Below are 20992 nucleotides of genomic sequence, written 5' to 3'. Positions count from 1 at the left end.
AAAAATATTTGTAGTAATTTTATTATAAAATCTTGTTAATTTAAAAACTGAAAAACGAATTACATCAAATATCATACATGCAGACGATAAGAATAAAGAAATAGAATACTGTATACATAACAATTCCTAAAACTGTTTCTATATCATCCAAAAATCACAAGTCACTTTCCGTTCCCCAAAAATTCTCGATACTCGTAACTACCGTGTTTCAAAGCTTCTTTCTTATTTTACCAGTTCATTGTGCATGCTAACAAAGCGTGGAAAGAACGGTTGAATGCTGTGTATGGAAACTAGTATCGAAACCAGACTATATTGGCAGGGACATAAATGACGTTTACGAGAAGAATAGAGGGGACAAATGTTTCGCCGTTGCGTTAGTTCATTGCGGAAAAACGATGGGCTCTCGCAGATGTCGACCACGCGTGGATGACGGTCCAGCACTGAAATCCGCTCCCTGTATTTCTCACAACGGGGCGTCTACCGTTTCCACCGACTACGAGAACCTAACCCCAATTTACGCAATCACGAATCACGCCTGCCATCCACTCCTCCGCACTCCGTAATAACTAAATGCATTCCATTCTACATAGGGGTTGTGCTGGCGGTTGGATATGATACTATCAATGTAGATGGCTCTATTGTTGATGGACTGTATTAATTAGATTATTGGCGAAGGACTGTAACACATTAACAGCTGGCATGGCGAAATTATAATTTCTATAGATTAATGGATTCTTTTATCTCATCTTAAGATAATTGAACTAATACTAATGTATATTTAGTAACCTAAATTTAACCTAGCCTAGTAAATGCATGCGTAAATACTTATGTATAACCTAAAAAGAAAGAAGAACATTTCTTAAGAGCTTTCCTCTCTTCCTTATGGAAGTTGTGAGGCTTCTTCAATTGCCTACCCAAGTTGTTAATCATCTGCAAAGCACGCAGATGCCTTTTTAAATACTTGACCGAAAATATGGGGTTGATTTTCCCACGGAAGGACGAACGTCCCAAGGGCGCTTTAAGCACGTGTTGCAAGTGCACTTGCAACCCTTGGAACGTTTTCTGTTAATGATGTCATCAAATTCCCACATATTCATTGTCGCTTAACCAATATATACATATATTTCATAACAATTCTAATAACCCTCTTTTGACTCAATTTTCATTGTATTACTCGATGATGAAAATCGGCTTATCTTTTATTATACAAATCTCTGAAATATACATTCTAAATGCACATTCTATAATAAATTTTATTTTTCTTCGTAAAAATTTAATGTATTTAAGTACAAAGAAGAATAAAAAAAAATTGATTTCTCAAAAGGACGGATTTTCTAGAAGTCGTAAGGTATCAATTTCTTCCACGGATAAAACAAGCAGATCATTCTCTTCTCGGCTTACTTGTTACTTCTCGTGGATCGCGTTAGAAGAATGAAAAGAATGTGTTCGTATAGAAAACGTTAAGCGAGGTAAAAGCATCAGTTGAAGACTTAGACCTAAGTAAACAGTGACACGAACTGAGGCTAATGTTGCAGTAACTAGAAATTATCCTGACCTATTTTCCTGTTATTTTATCGTCCTAATATCATACATTATATTTACGTATTTGTATATCATAAAATAATTCAAACAATTTAGGAAATATTGAAAAGGAAAAATGAAGAATAATTGTATTATGCATTAAATAATTCATCTTTTTTTCTTCATAAACAATATATACCAAGGTATTCAAGATAAGAAGAGCCTAAATATAAGAGCGATTAGCCTAAATATATATATTATAAAATATCAATATAACAAACATCATTAAAAAATATCATTGGTGTTAAAGAATGTCGGTAATTAGTTCCTAGTTATTGTATACTTCATGTGTAGAAAAGTTGAGCATGGCGGAAGAAATATTTCAACAAAACGAAAGCGATCTAACAAGTTTATTTCGTTCCTTAATTCCTGGTCATAATATAATCTATAATTAGAGTATTTAATATTAGTTGTAATACTGTACTTTGTACTGTATTGTCTAATTTTACTGATTAAAAGTTAAAAGTTAATAGTATGTATAATATCTGACTTAAGTAGTATTTGTTTTATAAATATTGAATAAGAGGTTAACTGAATTTGTTAAAATTGATCTTAATATCCTGAATTAACAATAACCACATAAAAGAGCATTGTTCATTATTAAGCAGTATTATTAGTATACTTAACAAAATATTGAGTTAGATAACATTAGCGAAATTGGAATACATAATTACGGTATTCATTGATTTTGTTAGATTTCCGAATTTTGAATGTAATACGTACACTTTCGATTTGAACTATAACGCATAATGAAAAATAACCTTACTGACTTTTTATTTTTGTAAAAGTTCTATTTCTTTTTATAAACTGACCATCGAGAAAACACCTCTTAACTACACTTAATGATAGTCGATGATTTCTCACAGCTAATTTGTACCTTTATTTCTTAACTAACCTTTACCCGTTCATATTAAATTATTATTTTCACACCGATGGATCAACATCGGATTGTGAGAAGCACTTCGAACTAAATCTATAAGTACACAATGGAGTCAAATAATATATAATTATAAAAAAGATGATCCTCCGTACGATAACAAATTATTTTCTATAATGAATCCACTTATATGAAATTTGGTGCATCTACGTATATATATATATATATGTAAATATACTGAAATGTTGGAATGAAATAGACAAAGTATGTCAAATATGGTCCCAAGTTGTCCATCTAATCCCAACATTCCAGAACAACGTAATATTAAAATGTAATATTATAATGTAATATTAAAATGTGGTGTTAAAATAATGCACTAAATAGTTCTCAAAGATTCACTTGATAGAAACCACTAAACTTATCATTAAACCATACATACTCTTAATTTATCATCGTACAAAGAATCTTTATTTCTTAAATCACACCACATACCTGGCGATATTCCTTAATAACGACTAAGAAATACACAAAATACTTGCAACAGACAAATATTCAGAGAAAAACTACGATATGGCTATCACTCACTACCTACAAGAGTGCCTGAATCAACAAATAGATATCACTATATCAATTATATAATTCCTTAAAGACGTTTCCTAATCTCGCCTCTATTCGCTTATAAACGCTTGGCCAGCAAGCTGATTCGATATTACACGGGTAAATTGTCGATCAGCTACTGGTGGCCTGATCCGATTCCCTGGATCCTTCTTTCCTTATGAACTCCTCGTTTACGATCGATTCGTAACAACAATCCATTCTTTCCTTTGTTCTAGATTTCGACGGTTGATCCGAGTCTTCGTCAAAACCATTATTTTGATGAACATTTCTCAACTGTGCCCATGAATCGTTGTCTTCAGCTTTAATTACAAAAATGAATGGACACTTGTCATCTTTGTCGTCAGATTTTAAATCCTGATCATACATGCTGTTTTTATTGGACTTTTGGTTAAAGGTGCCTTCACAATCCTGTGTAATTGTAGCAGAAGATTCCTCCGTGGAACGATAGATCTCTTTACTAGAATCGATAGAACCGAATATTTTTTCTTGGTTTAGGTTCAAGGATTTTGATTGACTTTGACGGTGAGAAAGAAAGGTATAATCTAACGTCATAAAAGGCATCTCGAAGCACAGTGTCCAAAGCGCAGAAAGCAGTACCGTGAGGCAGAGGTTGCTGAAGAAACTGCGAAGCTGCAAGTTTCGACAAATAATTAATTGCTTGCGTATAAAGTGAGCTTAGGAAGATAGTTGCAATAATTTAAAATTTGATTTAGGCTTGAGTTTAATTTTTTTACGATCTTTGAGAATCTTTTATAGTATTTAAAGGTTGGATTTTAAATTAATCTAAGTTCAAACTTAAATTCCACCAAAGTTAAGAACTTGGAAAATAAAAAATTAAGAACAGATTTATTTTAATGCATTTAAAGATCAGATTACTTACAATTGCCATAGTTGAAATTATGCCCGGAGTTCGAACTGATCCAGCTTCTACTAAGAGAAATACATAATGGCACAGGTAAGCGCTGTAAGTTAACTTACTGAAAGGAACCCAACCTTTCCACGACAGAAATTGACCCACAAAACCTTGCACAAAAGAAAAGTACAATTGATATCTCTATAATCACATGAATATATTTATCCCGTATTTTGTTTTTATAATTACTAATAATTAACAATTAATATTTCAAAATATGTGTAGAAAGTAGGAGCAAATGAAGTTTCATGCATATGTTTTTTCGCATAAATTTTCGCTATCGCACTTGCCATGCATTTATATTATTACTAAATGAGTCATGTTTTGTTTAAACAAAAGATTAATACAAAATTAAATCTTACCGCCATAGCCATGAACGCAGCAAAAGATGAGCCAAGAAATAGAAAGAGCAAACATTTGTCTGTGGAAACCTGCATAAAAACTCGCTTCTAATTCGTTATAAGAGTAGTCGTCGAAGTACATCCACCGAGGACACATGAATATGAATGAACCGCAAACTGCCGCTACCAGCCAACCGAAAATCACGTATATCTGCAAAAAATCATTTGGATTTAATTAAAAAATGTCGATTATGAAAAAAACGTTCAAATATATTTTGCTACTATCTTTGATGAACACACATTTCATATGTCACGATCACTTTCTCTTCATTTCAGCGTAATATTCTTCTTCTTTCATTTCTAAATGAAGAAAACGAAATTTAAGTTGGGCCAAGTAAATTTATGAAAAGTTTTAACAAAACGTTAAGAATACAAAATAAACTAAGAATAATACTTAAAAAGTTTATTAAAGAATAATAAATTAAATAGATATTTAAGTAAATAAAAACACAAGATATTATTTAACTGTAGATTCCAGACAACACCCATTCAAGTTTGATAAAGTTTCATGATAAAATTATGCAATTGTACTTATTAAGTAGAAGAATTTGGCATACTTACATAACGAATCTTCACAACTCTTGATCGTTTCTGATACAACAAGTAACCAAGAGCCAGACCAATAATATAAGATCCGTATCTGTTGTAAACTTTTGTGTAAATTTCTATGAAAACATTGGCCAGATCCATGTTACTAACAAAAACAAAAAAATATGAAGATTAAATTAATGGTCCACTCGTTTAATTTTAATTTTGGTTTCAGTAAGATGATCTTGAATGGCGTATTATAAATACTTAATATTCCCTGAATCGTTTTATCGATGTTTACAGATTTATCAAAATATATTTTATATAACAAATAATATTTTGTAAATTTAAAAGTATCAATAATATTAAAGTACTGAGAATGAATATCAAACATTCGAAATATGAATATGACAAAGAAAAGACGGACTGGAATATCTATTTCAAAGTAAAAAGTAGTCGTGTGTGGAATAAATCAGACGGTACAATACGGCGCGGCGTAGTAGCAAGATGAAAAGAAAGAGAGATACAGGACGTTCCGAAAAGATTCTGTCAAACTTTAAAGGCATATAATATTCGTTAAAATAAAAGTAAATGATTTTTATACACAAATATTTACTGATTGTTTGTTTATTTTAGTAGATAAGATCTATTTTAAAAATTTGGTGCAACTTTTCGTGGACGCCATGTAGAAAACAGGAAGACAGTGAAAAAGGCAAATATCCACACTCACTCCTTGTAATAGAGCATAGTTCCACTAAGCCTGAGACTGAATGTTATTAGGAATGGTATTAGAATGGAGATAATTAGGCCTAACGCGAAAACGAGCCAGAAGAAGATTTTTCGCGTGAACTTGAGCATAGGATACAAGAAGATCGGTGACAGCCAGACGAGTTGCATATCGGTCGCCAGATACCAAGACTGAGACATGCACTAAAAACAGAAGTAAGAAATAAGCAATTATTGGACAAGCCATTTCTAAATTCCTAGCGTGTAACGTTTTTTTTTTTTTTGTTATAAACAACTCGAAATAAGAATACTTATTAAATGGTAGTACAATAATTGATTAAATAAAATGTAATAATACATTTTGTAACAAAATGCACGAGTGCCTAGTTCAAAGTAATTATCTGTCATGCAACATACTTAGGAAGCTATGCCAGATAACAATCAAATACATTTCTTCGTAATTGAGGTTAAGAACATTGGAGTTTCAAGAAACGAATAAAAAGATTAAAAATTGAACTTAGTAAAAAACGCGAACCGCGTATCTAAATGTGATAGAATTTTCTTTGAAGTTTGTAGTTCAATGGCAACATGTAATAAAAAATTTTAAATTTTAATCTTCCATTATTAAACAATATACTTCGATAAAAAAATTGATCAGTTAAATAATTCAAATCAATCTAAAGTACATGGTAGTATGCGCTTTATGCAGAATACAAAAAATTGTTCTATAAATATCTATTCATTATTCCATTAGAAAGTGTACACACAGTAATTGCATCATTACTAAACTTCACTTACAATTCTAGATAGATTGATATAATTATTCAAGTAGAGCAGGTTGATCCACCAGTTTTCTTGACAATAGTCTCTATTAGCTCCGACCCATTCATCCCAATAAGGGCCTGAGCCAACTTTGTAAAACAAGGTGGCATAAAATCCGATCATCATAGCATATGCCGGGGTTAATCTTAAATAACGGTGGAGATAGAGGCCAATTACGTCGAAATAGCCTTGTGAATTTTTCTCGTTTTTTATTAGGACCGTGTATGCCATTAGAACTCCACTTATAAGGAAAAACGTGTCGGTGATGATATTTGCATTGAGTACTAACATGTTGGCCCAATTTGTATGCATCTTGAAAGATAAGACATTAATTTGTTGAAAATTATAAAATTAGTTCGTGTATTTTAAATTTATTATATACTTGTATATGATTACGTCATATAATTTTTGTTTTTCAATTTAGACATCAATAGAACATTTATAATTTTTTTACCTGTGGAATTTCGCTCAAGTTCATTTTAACACCAACCACCTCTGTATAATGAGTGTGACCATAAATGATCCAACAAATACTGATATAGCGCAGTCCATCGAGGCATTTGATCGAATCACGCTGTCTGTCCGTTTTCAACAAATTTTTTCCATTCGTGTAGATGGAGAACGAAGTTAGAAGAACATGTCTTTTATCTAAACATACATAGTGTGCAACATTATTTGTATATAATAAATAAATAAATACATAAATTTAAAGCTTAATTCAATTATTTCACTGCATCTAGTTCTATTTTTTTTTTCATTTTTCTACAAAGTATGAAGAGATTAAAAGAATATAGGAAATCGACACTTATCAATCACCAAGAGTATCGATAATGCTCTTATGCAAGACAAATAAAGTGTCCTTAACACTGATCTTTATCGCGCGATCAAGAATCTTTATCGGTCATATGCGATGCAATCTCGCAACCGATCTTTTCCTGAGTTCCTTCTTCTGGAATCGTAATAACAACGAGATAAAGCGATCAAACGACGAATTTGCACTGAATTTTCATTTACGTAACAGAACGAACACAACTCACCTTTTCGGTTCAATGTACTCAGATGGCCTTGTGTAGCGATGTCGTAACTCGTGCTAGCAATTATGATTACCACGAATATCGTCAGGATCGATCTGAAATTTGATATGACCTATATTAACATGCAAGTCACGGAACAGGTGGATAGGTATATATATATATATGAAAACATTATTTGTACAATTTTTAATCTTAATTATGTTAATTTAATAATAATAAAAGAAATTAAAGTTGTTTTTGCAAAATTATGCAAAAAATATAGAATTATGAATTTGTACAATTTGTAAACTATTACGAAGCTAAATTTATATTTTAGCAAAGATTATTGAATTTTAATTTAGCACATAATTCTATTTTCTAATTATCTTCACTTTGAACGAAATACTTGCTCAGTTTTTTAAATAATTTTATATTAATCACTATAATTAGATCTTTTATCGTCATATAGTTATTAATAATTTAAATTTCTAAATATATTATCTTTTTTTTTTTAAGAAACCATGTTCTGGAACAAACAACTTTTTTCTTTGCATGTTACCGCTGGACGCTTTTGGTTTTTCAGATATTCAGAAAGTGAGTCGATACCACTACAGTGAATTCTGTCCACATGTGTGTATCTGTGACACAGCTACATAGTTACAAGTATAGCCGACATATTCGCCTCTTCGTTCGCCGCTTGTCGATCCGTTTACATTACTTTACATTCATCAGCCATTGATCTCTTTATCTTTGTACCATATTTTACGAATCTAAATAATCATTCACAACTGCACATACAAGACTGGAAGAAATTTCTTCAAAAATTTGATCCGACGAGAACACGATTTTGAGAATCGAATAATTAAAATCCTTTGATATCATGGCTAAGATGGTTTACCACTTCAGACAATAACAATAAAATATAAAGCTTAATATGTATTGTAATTATGTTATTATCTATCACCTAACCCAGACCGTTAAAGGTAATTATTTTTAGTAAGCAATTGTGCATGAAGCTGTAATCCGAAGAATCCGTGGGATAGCCAAGCTCATCCAGGCTTCGTTTATATATACTACAAATAAATAAAAGATAAGAATTAGGTTTGGCTTTTTAACTCGGCCGCTACGAGGCAGCCGACGACCAATACTAACGCGTACGTTATTACCGATGCACAATTGTAAACAGAATTCATCGTGTGTAGTAGTACCAACAGTTTTTTGCGAATATCTCGGAAACTAAGACCGAACAGCGGTTACATGTATAGGAAAAAATTGTTTAGAATCATTCCCGGGACAACACAGTAAAAAATCATCGAAATCCAAGATAGCTGCAGTTTCCTAAATATATCGCAAAAATATTTATGGTTTATAAAAATCATACATTATTTCTCGATTATCCTAATTCAATATTATTCTGAGAAAGATCCGATAAGCATACCTTGAGTCAATACCGTAAACAATAAAAGTTACGGTACTTTTACGTAACAGAGATAAAATTCTAATTGAGAAGTTTGCCGTGCAATGCACGCATTCAGCCTTGCCCTCGAAGCAGCGAGCAAACAACCATGCCACCACAGTCTTACGTTACTGCGAAAACTGCCGCGCCGCGTGTTGGAACACGATAATATGCGCAGATCTACCTACATGTAAACCCAGTCAGTTACGTCGAAGACCGGCCGATCCATTTCTGCGGTGCGACACGATACCTTTATCACCATATCCACGCGTTCCTCCACCTTCAGAGGGTCGAGGCCAAGCTCGAGCGCCTCCTGGATTTCTGTGTGGTTGCAACTCGATGGAACGCACCACATCCACTTGTAGTTCACTGAACGCCCCGATTTCCATTTCGTATATTGCTGAATCAAACAGAAGGAATATTTTATTGCAATCGAGTAGGTGAAGGAGAATAAAAATAAGTTCTCATTTATGTTTGACTGCCACTCTTAACTCTTTGAGATATGAGACACGAAACAAGAGTAGTTAGGAGATCTCATGATTAAACGAAAATTTGGATCTGTTTGATAAACCTGAGAAACCCATTAAATATTACTGATAGCAGTACTTCCAACTTGAAGATCGGTAATCTCGATGTGATAGACGCTGAATGGTACGATAACGATAATGATTAATAAGATCGAATAGTGATAATGCTTTTGAGCAATGACCGATAAACTGTTAAATGAATCAGAGTTGTGTGTTATCGTGGTGAAGAATAGAGTCTGGTATTATTGTCTTGGTATTATTTTTTAAAGTTCAGTCTAGATTTTGCAAAATTTGTTTGCGACCTGTTAATCATTTAGATTCTACATCATAGATTCCCAAAGTGTGTATAGCCTTAAATATTAAAATTACACATTTATTTCTTAAAGAATTCTTCAGTTTTACTCATTGAAAATTATCAGATAAGCAATTCAAAGTCAACTATCTTGTCTAACTAACTAAGTCTAGTTTCTCTCAACTCGCAGATTTATATCAAATCAGTTTTGAATTGCTTATGAATCAACTTTTTTTTCACAGCAATTACCGTTCTCGCAAATGGGTCTCGACCCATAAAAATTTGGGAAGCCTTCGTCTAAATAATCATAACATATTCTTATACATATGTGACTTTAAAATCATTAATTTCATTTTAGTTTCAAATTAATCATTATCGCTTCATGTGCACTTCAATGCAAACTACACTCATTATTAATTATACATTAATAACTCAACTACAAAAAAACTTTTAGACAATGTATAATATCATAATAATTGTACTTGCATGAATAATGTAAATTAATATATTCTGCTAAAAAAGTTTACTAAAGAGGTATTCTATTGTTAAAGATGCTTTTTGATCAATAAATAAATAAATAATCATTTATTTTTCGCCAATAAATAAATACATATATCTTTTTCCACGGGCGAATTTCTTCAAAAGCAGTCTCAATATGGTATGTTTCATGCTACCGAGAATTGCATAACATTTTTTGGAGTAATTTCAGAAACGTGACGTAATTGCGAAATCTTGGTCATAACTTGATCGAGCGTTTGCAATATATCCAGTAATAAATTCCGATTACTTTAGTTAATTTTTGACAGAAAAAACATTCCCACTCTTATAACTTTTGTTTAATAATATTTAATTATTATGAAAAATCCGTGGTTTAATTTTTATTAATTATATGTAATTTTTCATGCTAAAATTTTCCTAACTTCAGCTTAAAAAGGAAACTAAAATTAATTATTTTACATATATTTTCTAGACGATCAAAAATTAATTTTTCTCCACAAGAATTAATAGACTAGAACTAGTATTTTACTCACCGAGGCGACGGCTATATTCAGAAGCAGATCACCCATATCAGGCTGGCGTGGTTTACCGTTGTCCTTGGCGATTTCGAAATTCACCGTGGCACTGCACGCCTTTCCGGTGAATCCGTATTTGCTTTTCACTTGTAGACACTCGTCATAATTGCCTAACTGCTGGTAATTGCCCGTGATTACACCCGGTGGAATTTTCACGGAGGCGTCGTACACTAGAATCCACAGAAAGCTCCTTGTACTTTTCTCTGTAATCGTTTCTTTTTTCAGATTTTCTTTTTCTACATTTTCTTGTATTTTTCATATGCCATCAGTGAAATAGTTATACCCGTTCATATTTCTATAAATAAGTTTAAAAAAATGGAACTTAAGGAGAAGATTATTTTATCTGCTAAATATAGTACAAAATAAATTTTTGTATTTCACGCTATCTAATTACCATTAATGTTATAATTGTGTATTTCTATATACGTATGAATGCTAATGGTGTATATTTACATCGTCCTCTTCATAACCTCTTTCGTTTCGTTTAATTCTTTAGATAATATCTTCACCACTTATATTTTCATGCTATTTCATAATTTTTAGGAATTTCTACAGCCTGATATATTATTTAAAGTTATTAGAATTTTTCGTTTTGAAAGGTTTCGTTGACGTGAGGAATTGGTTAAATGTTTTTCTTTACTGCATAACATTATACGAATAAACAAATCTTAAGTTTTAAATGAATAACCGTAAATTATCAACTATCTTATTAATATATGTCGTGAAACATGATTCTATGAGAGGACATACATGCCTGCAACAGGTTTCTTTCTCTAGCAACACTCTTCACTGATTGATCGTTTGTTTGTCTTTCACGTGTACTATTTTAATTATGCATTTTTTTCATCTGACAATGGCGCTTTATCCAATATCTATTCATTTTCAAGCGCGTTTCGAAATCAAGGTGTACATCCCACGTTTTACATCGCGTTCGATTTTCATGCGTTTATCTACTTAAATGGTTAATAGATACGTTGTGATTCTCTCGATACATTACTGCCATACGAGTGCATGCTCATCTTCACTTCCAATATTCATTTTAAAATTGGTAAACAGAATGAAATCTCGTATTCACTACAGATATTTGAAAAGTAAACATAATTTAACTACCAGAAATTAAATGTTCCAATTTGCATTCATTTTATTTTTATCTACATTCACTGATGCATAAATTGAGAATCGGTTGATTAATATGTCGAATTATACATTTTAATTGTTGTACCATATGGTAGACTGTGGAAGAAATAAATGTATATGTAAATTCGGAAGAAAAAAACATACATATGCGTTGGAAATTATGAAACAAAGTACATAAAGTGAATAACCTCAATTATGAAGAAGCACATCGTATTACCGCGGAGATACACCTGGAAGTCCGGAGGTATTTACTATAACCTATCACATGTGTATGTATGATAAAACCGAGACACGTGTAAGATCAAATGCAGTCATGCTTCTTTTGAAGTACTCTTGCCCACAATTACTTGAAACAAGAGCGTTAACGTCTGTTAATTTGTTTTTATTATTCGACAGAATATTCTGTTACAACTTTTATGCGATTCACCGTTTAATTACACGTTTTGAAATTAGTGATTGATCAGTTGAAAATCAATTTTTTAAGTTAAAAATACATTTTAACATAAAGATTTGCAAGTTTTTATATAATTTATATCTACAACAGTCATGCCAATCTTAACCTCCAAATTACAATTATTAAAAAAATCGTGAAAATAGCAATTCCTACACTATTTTCCAAAACGTACCTTTTTATTCTTAACTTTATCTTTCAATTCTATCTAAAAAAATTTTCTTCATTAGCACATGTGTCTATCTGTGAGAGAATTAAAACTATTATAATAAACTCAATGCCGACACCTCTCTCACACGGAAGTGAGATAGTCGAGAAACACACGGGAACTGTAATCAGTGCGGGTAACGCGTGAATTGCGAAACAGGTCGGCCGATAGGGATAAAAGAAAGAAAAAGTGACTGCGCGATAGAGCGGATTTTTCATTGATGCTCGATAGCGAGGACATGCCGGCTACTCGCAAACAACCGTTATGCGAGTTATACGATTATACAGTGTCATTTATCTAAACGAAGTGCATCGATATACACAACACATGTTCGTAGCATGTAAACATATGTCATGTTACATAAAGTGATCAGCTCAGAGACGTTGCGCAAAGTTGAAGTCGCAAAATTCTCGTTGTTTTTTCTCACGAGAAAAACACACTATTCACAGAAGACATTTACCCCTACTCATATTCCATATATGCCATTGCAATATATCAATGTAAAAGAATCTATTGTTATATGAGTTGTTCAACTCCAATTTAATTACAGTTAAAGGGCTGATGAAAGCGACCCTTGTCAATGATGAATATTTCGATACAAAAAATTGAAATGTACGGAACAGAAATTAAAGACACTAAAGTATTCTTTCGTTTTTCCGAAAAATGCCACATATAAACAAGGGTCCTTTTTATTATGAATGCCTCAATTGTAATATTCTAAGACTCAAGCACTTCCGCTTATTATCTAGTTATATTTCTTTAATCTACATTATGATGCAAATTAACAGTGACTATATGCATATTTTAAAGAATCTTTTGATGAAAATTTTCCGTATCGGCACTACAGTGCCGTCAGAAAACGCGTCAGCTTCAAAGAAATCCACACAGCTGTGTCTTTTACCTTTCGCAGAACCTTGAGGATAGTTCATTCAATGGATTCTATCAGTAACCTTCAACCGCAAACTTCGATGAATCGTTGCAATTTTATTCTTCGTGAGTAAACTTTTGTTTCTCTTATTATGAAGAATGTCTTTTGACAAAAAATTCGTGATGTAAGAGAGTAAGGTTATGAAAAACAAAAAGATCAAGCAAAGTATAATGGACAAAGGAGAACGATTATGTTATAGAAATAAGAAACTTTGATTTGAAGTAAAAGAATTTTAAGATATTTGAAAAAAATTATAAGACATTTAAAATTAATATAAAACAATTGAAATATTTAAAATTATTAAACATATAAAACTAGTGAAATATATTTACATGTGACTCTGAAAAGATTTTAACCCAGATTTAAAAAATAGAATATTTTAAAAAATTACACTGCAATAAGTACTGAATAATTTAAAAAATTTTTTTAGTTTTTTAAAAAATTTCTAGTTCATTGAACTATACAATAATAAGAAGAACGTTCTTATTTGCAGCTCTAGCAAGAAACTGCAGAAAGAAATTAGAAAAACAATTACATTTTTCTTAGAAGCGACAAGGGTTAATAGCATCTCCGGAATAGGCTGATTGTTTAAGCGCGCATTTGCAATGAATTAGCATTCTAAGGTTACGAGTTCATTTGCTTCCCCATCGATACTTCCCGATCAATGACAGCCGAGTCACGTTCTCAGTATCGCTGCGAGAAGTATTTTTTTTCGAGCGATTCTCGAGGAAAATTTCCTAGATAATCGTGAAGTCTAGCTACGACTGACATTTAACATGGCAGATCCTTGCAATTTTACGTATTCAATGCGCCATTGTATGTTATATGTACGCGACGTTATGCATGTTGGATCTACTGTATTTCGAACGTACGCATTTCAAACGTACTTCTATTTTCCTCTTCCTCGTTGGAAAATAGAAGTTTCTTCGGACTGTAGAAGCCAGTTGTAAGTTGGAAGTTGTAAGTTGGCGTTGTAAGAAAAGCTCTAAAAGATATTTTATGATCTCAGACGATAATAACATTAAAAAGTATGTATACCTAAGTAGTATTGAAGCTATGATTTAAAATTACAAATTACAAAGAATTCACTTTGTTCCTTTTATATCTTTTAGTTAACATACATATCACTAAATTGAAACTTTAGATAAAAAACTCTTTTCGAAGAATCGCTACTTACCTTCGTATCATGATAATTTAACATCTCTGCCAGTTCTTTATTTTATAGTTCTTTATTTTAACCAGTGACCATGATGGAGCTCCCGCATGATGAAAAATTTTTAATATTGATTTTGATGAAAGATTTTTTTTCGTTTCCTCATTTTTTAACAGGTCAGTCTTCCTTTCTTTAATTCTACGAAATGAATATTACCAGATGCCGATTCAAGAGCCAATCGAAAATGTTTTTCCGAAAGAACTCGCATAAAAAATCGAGAATCAAGTTATATACGTCATCGTGGAGTTCACAGCTGGCCAAATGCAGTATATATATTTTTTATTTCGAAATTCTGAACATTGAGCAATGAATATTTATCAAGGTAACAAAATGATAAATGTCGATGCTGTCAATCTGGAGGTTACAATTCAGAAATCTTCATACTCAATTAATAGACGAAATTATTGAAAAAATTCTCTTTTGAATATTAGGCAAATATTCTCCGTAAAGAGAACACAAGAAATAGTTCATCGGCTATGGCGATGTAATAATAACATTAGAACGTGCCAGTAGTCGTATCAGAGCTATCGAAACAGTGCTTCGAACCGTTAGCCGTTTGGTGGTAGCGCCACAAACGAATAAGAGTAAAGAAGGTACGCAAGAGATTCATTAAAATTTCACAGACTCTGCAATTGGATAACAGTAATCAGTGAAACATGTGTCAAAATGATATGGTATTTTAAACAGATAACCTTAAACTCAATGGGATATGCGCCTTATGTCTTTTTGTTTATGATTATTATGAAATTAGAATGAAAATTTTTTACAACAAATTTTTTCTAAACAAAAAACTATTGCATTAAATCTTGAACAATAGTGCGTGTTATTAATGAACATCATAATCAAGAAACAACGTGTCAAAATAAAGATTCTTTTTTACAGTATCATTATCAATGGATAATGATATCGGAATCTTTAAATGGTGCAGCAAAATGACGTTTTCTAGTTGTGATACCACAGATAATGGTATCAGAGTTGGCAAACAATGCAGCTATAATATCACTAATGAACATTAAATTGAAAAAAAAATCATGATCAATTATGCTTAGAACGAAGCTTCACATAGAAACAATTTTTAATTTGTTAAGATAAAAATCAGTCTTAGGAAACCGGTCGGTAAGAATAAAATAACAATAACAATAATAAATAAAGGTCAATATTTTCAACAATTTCTATTTATAAGTACATGTGTACTAAGCACTATCGTGTAAGAAAAGTCTAAGAATGGATCGGAAAGAGAAAAGATTGATCGATCATCGGTCAGTGAGCAAAAAGACCAGCTTTGATACACAAGGACGGTCATCGCCACAGACGTTATTCCTTCGTGACCCAGTTTGTGTTCGCCTCATGACGCACATTCCAATTCACCGACGCTCAGAAACACTTCTTTTTCCTCATTCAATTCCCTTTCTTCATCTTCTACATTTCCTTCTATGAGTCCTCGATAGTTCACTAACATTTCGCCAGATGACGTCACTAGTAACTACCATTTCTGCACAAACTTAATCACAGGTTAACACCATTTAACGTCTTAACAGATTCGCCGATAATTATGTGAAATCTTGAAATACAAAATCATAGGATTCTATGACAAAGGTAAGAATTTAACAAGAAGATAATACCTTTTATTACCATTATTAATCGAAATAAACATGAAAATTTTATTCACTAGCTTATTTTAGTCGTGGAAAAATGTAGCAATATAGCAACAGTTGTTGTAGTATGTTGATGACGAAACTTTTAACTTGATTTTTATCAAGACATATGTTTTGAAAAGCATTCAAAGTAGTTTATTGCAGAGATAAATACAAGGTTGTAAGATAGAAAAATGCACAACATGACTTAAGCCTATAAACACCACGTGCATTTTCTTTGTTTAGGTCGAAGTCCTGGCTGGGAAAACAGAAATGTACTGTCATCTGTTACGTGAACTAATAATAACTATTATTGTCGATATTGCACAATCGGATCTGATTATTATTTGTTGCGGTCGTTACTGATAGTTTAATTACATCAATAATTTGAGGGACGATTAATTTGGAGGAGGTAAGCGATTTAGACTGTGTTAGTTTGTAGAAATCTTTTATTTCGAGATTAGTAATAAGAGATTATGAGGATTAGAGGGGGATTAGTGAAGGACTAATTTATCAAAAAATTGCTTCAGGTAAATCGATCAAAATATAACTATCTTTCTCACATGCCTAACAAATCCTCCATTAAAACATGTGTTATGGACATACGAGGTTATCTTAAAGTTCTTCCAGTCGACTTCGACATCGCGAAAATAAAGTGACTTACGAAGATCTGCAAATAAACGTGCAATGTTATGACGTAATTGTAATCGCGATGGATTCATAATCTTTTCTTTGCTCCCGCTTCACGTCAATATCAACATTGTATCATCGAATTCAGATTCCGAGCATCCATCATCAATGTTCACATATTGCTCAAGGACAATTTTGTTAATCTCCAAGACGTTGCAGCAACACGATTTTCATGGTCATTTATTTTTGCACCCCATTAGATCTTAACTTTCTTGCACAATTTAACTAATATTACTAATGAAATTTTACAAGCCTTAGGTTAAAAGTTACCAATATAAATAAGTTAGTTTGCGTCATAGCAATTTATTTACAAATTATTTACAAAATCTACAACCTACAATTCGTGACTCGTCAATTCACTAATATTATTAATTGGTAAATTACCGTATAAGAGTCATATACAAAATGTTGACATAACGAAATAAAATGGAGAAATCCAGAAATCTAAAAAAGTAGAAATGTATTAAGTGGGTTGAAAATTTTATCATTTAAAAATATTTTACTAAATTTAATTCTATGAATGGAATTTTGTAAACATGGAAATAGAGAACCTAACAAAAAAATGACTTATATAAAGAAATAGTTGTATGGAAATATATTTATATATGTTATACAACATGAGATGTTATACAACATGTAACAAATATCAACACAACGCATTATGTCTGATTATGTAATTAATGCGATCTTTTGAGAACATTATCATCTGCGAAAATTTTTAGCTTATCTTTGTATTAATGGATTTACGGGTCAGCGAAGCGCAGCATAATTAAGTCGACATGAAAATAAGACTAATAAACATTGTTTTTCATTATACAATGTATTGTTTTAATTTCTCGACATAATTTCCTTATATTATATCGATTTCATTAATTGAATTACAATCAAGGATGTAAACACTGCTACATTAATTTTTCATTTTTCATTATCAGCTGAATTAATAATTGATATATTCTGTACAGAAATAATTTATAAAGACAAATTTTGTGACATTTTCATGAAATCGACGCTGACCGTGACGAACCGGGAGAAATGATTAATTGCTATCTAAAATTAATCGAGTTTCTTTCTTTATGGGAATTACGTGATTCAACAATAATCACTTTACGTAACACCATTTGTTATAATGATGTTGTAGCGATTACGTGCCTGTCCCATGTCTACTCGCAGCAACTTAAGGTCAAGTTCAAATATTGACTAACAATTATCATGAGAATTATTGTCAGATTATTTAGTATTTTAGTGATTCTTTTGGTTCATGGCATACCTGGACTCTTGCACAATAAGTTATTAATTAATAATATTAATAATTTTATAAGTATATATTATATTTCACAATTTCACAATTTTAAGTCAAATATAAATATTATCATAGTTCAATTGTACAAAAAAACTTGATTAAATTTTGTTTTAAACAGACTATCGAATGCGCGCTAAATTTGAAAAATTTATTCTTTATCACAAACAAACGTAATTAGTAATATACCCAATTTGAACAAAAGACACATTTGAAATCGTTTGGCTGAATGATTAATGTCTGGGTTTCGAAATAACATTTCTAATTCGAGGGAGTTCCCTTAATTCTTCTATCGAAACAACATTGATCATCGGCCCAGGCTCCTTTCACTCGGTCTAGACACTCGGTTCCTTTCTTTTCGAATTGTCAGAAAGAATCGTTCGTCCTTTGTAAATTGGAGAAAAAGTGGCATATGGACAAAATATGTCTAATTCTTAAATTGAAACATATTCTCTGCAGGTGAACGACCTGTCGCACCTCGATTGAAAGGAGAAAGAAAGAGAGTCGTCTCGATCCAGTTTCTCGATCTCCTTTCGAATTCATTCGATACTTTAAGGAGATCAAAAATTAATCATGATACTTGTAAATATATAAATACATACTATGTACCAATCAAAACTTCGTCCCTATAAGGTCATGTAATTTGAAAATCTCACTACACTTTTTAAATTTTGTTTTATTCGCTTTGTATATTGTATATTGCATTGCTGTATCAAACTATATTTAATCCATTTTAACTTATTTCTCATTCCATGTTGTACAAAATTTACGTGTTTTAATCTTTCACATTTGAACTACTACGAAATGTACATGATTTTCTTACCTGATTATGTAAATTAATGTTCACTCACTCAAATTCATAAACTTGCTACTAACTTCCGTTATTCGTTACTTCATTTCCGTAATTTAGCTTCTTCCAGAATTAGAAATCGCTTACGTAACCTTAAATTACATGTAATCAGTGATATTTATTTGCGTTTATCGAACAGTGTTATCTACTATCAATTACTGTTGTGATTTTCACGTCGTTTGCACTCAATTTTCACGGAATAAATAAATGAGAAGACACTAGTTATAATCAATGAAGATTAGTGATATTTAATAATTAGTAAAGTTACCTTTATATTACGTTATAATTAATTCTTCTACAGAATTGTATGTTACTTAACAGTGTCATCTATTACAAGCTATTATTGTTATTGTAATTCAATTAAAAGTAAAATAATTGTCATCCTTTTACATAAATAAATAATTACTAAATTAATTAAATAAATACTAATGATGAATGGCGATTTCTACCAATTCTTGTCCATTTCGGAGATCTTTATTCATTGAAAAGAAAACTATAGTACGCGCGTCCTAAAAACGTTCCCAACATAGTCGCCACCATGCGCGCTTCAGTACCGATTCGGAAGTGATTGAATCTCAGTCAATATTTGAAATAAAAAAATGTTAAATTCTATAGGGTTACTGCAAGACGGTGCATCGCTCATCTATGGCAAGTCTTGTGAAATGTGCGGACGTAGTACATATTTAGTAGAAAGCATCGAATGCATGCGCGCGCAGCACATCCTGCGCACGCATTTTACCCTTACAAAAATCCCGCCTTAACCTCTTACGTAGTCCCTCCCCGAATTTATGGGAACTTTGGAGCTTCGAGATTTACATTAATCGTCATTGATGAACGAAACCGATAATATGCAGTGAATATAACGATAATGATGTGTACATTTAGCATACGTTTATCAATCTATTATTGATAAATGTCGATAAATACATGAATCGATTCCATTTCCAGTATTATCTTAGGCAATCATTAACTCGTTAATGTCCTGAAATGTTGATAGAACAGTTAGTAAAACTTCTTCTTACGGCAAAGATCTCTAAATGATGTGTTTGAACGTCCTCTTAAAAGATTGGAATCAAATCTAATACCTCCCCTATATGAGTCACTATTGTTTTTCTATTCCTTTCAACGATTAGTCCTTTCAACGATTAGTTATCTATTTTTAACTCATAAAAACTAAGCGTACAAAATACATTTTTTTTTTTAGAGTTATGTTGGAATCAAGCCTGTTATACATATATAAATCTGGAACATTAGAATTAACCCTATGTCAATTAAATCATTAGATTGTTAGACAAAATCATTAGATAAAATGAAACACAAGAAATCGAGAAAAGTAAAAAAACTAACAAATTGGACTTACTCTGAAGAGCCCATGGCATGTACTGACTGAGCTCCTTCAAGTAAATGGCGCTGTCCCGAAGACACTCTTCTGATGCACCATCGGAGGGTGCGAAGGGTTTTGAGAGAAAATCCAGCAACACCGTTTCTGGTTTATCAGCCGTTCCCGTTAACTCACCAAACCCGCCCGACAATAACAATAGAAGCCAAAAACCAACGAACGAGGTAGAGGAGCCCGATTTATAACTAAGAATATCGAATTTACAAAGTAGAAAATTACCGATGAACTCCATAATAACGGGTAGTTAGGCCTAAGTTAGCACACGTGTCTTTTCGGCCGAAGCACGTGGCGTACGCGATCACGTGTCCACTATTGGCCTAGGTATACACGCGTGAAAGGAGCGTAAGGCGCTGAAACG

At 32.0% G+C, this 20992-nt stretch overlaps 1 protein-coding gene across 1 annotated transcript; it reads right to left on the bottom strand.

Annotated features, from left to right (window-relative positions):
* Positions 1–1233: 1233 nt before the first annotated feature.
* On the bottom strand, positions 1234–20992 carry LOC126878395 (O-acyltransferase like protein-like). The gene is made up of 11 exons (XM_050641169.1): positions 20596–20992; positions 10786–10997; positions 9124–9335; positions 7504–7595; positions 6921–7114; positions 6443–6778; positions 5649–5848; positions 4952–5084; positions 4352–4541; positions 3957–4099; positions 1234–3706 (listed from the first exon to the last, which is right to left on the bottom strand). The coding sequence occupies exons 1-11, from the start codon at positions 20864–20866 to the stop codon at positions 3188–3190; spliced, it is 2502 nt and encodes an 833-aa protein (XP_050497126.1). The 5' UTR covers positions 20867–20992; the 3' UTR covers positions 1234–3187.

This window comes from Bombus huntii, chromosome 2 (assembly GCF_024542735.1).
Source record: "Bombus huntii isolate Logan2020A chromosome 2, iyBomHunt1.1, whole genome shotgun sequence".
Lineage (NCBI taxonomy): Eukaryota > Metazoa > Arthropoda > Insecta > Hymenoptera > Apidae > Bombus > Bombus huntii.
This window is presented reverse-complemented; position numbering and strand designations above follow the sequence as displayed.

What these genes read in the sequence shown, in the direction of transcription:
- LOC126878395 (XM_050641169.1), bottom strand. Translation starts at nt 20,866, where the DNA reads ATGGAGTTCATCGGTAATTTTCTACTTTGTAAATTCGATATTCTTAGT. An exon ending in GAGTACATTGAACCGAAAAG is followed by an intron (nt 7,115 to 7,503) that starts GTGAGTTGTGTT and finishes ATGTATGTTTAG; the next exon opens with ATAAAAGACATGTTCTTCTA. An exon ending in ATATCAATCTATCTAGAATT is followed by an intron (nt 5,849 to 6,442) that starts GTAAGTGAAGTT and finishes TTCTGTTTTTAG; the next exon opens with TGCATGTCTCAGTCTTGGTA.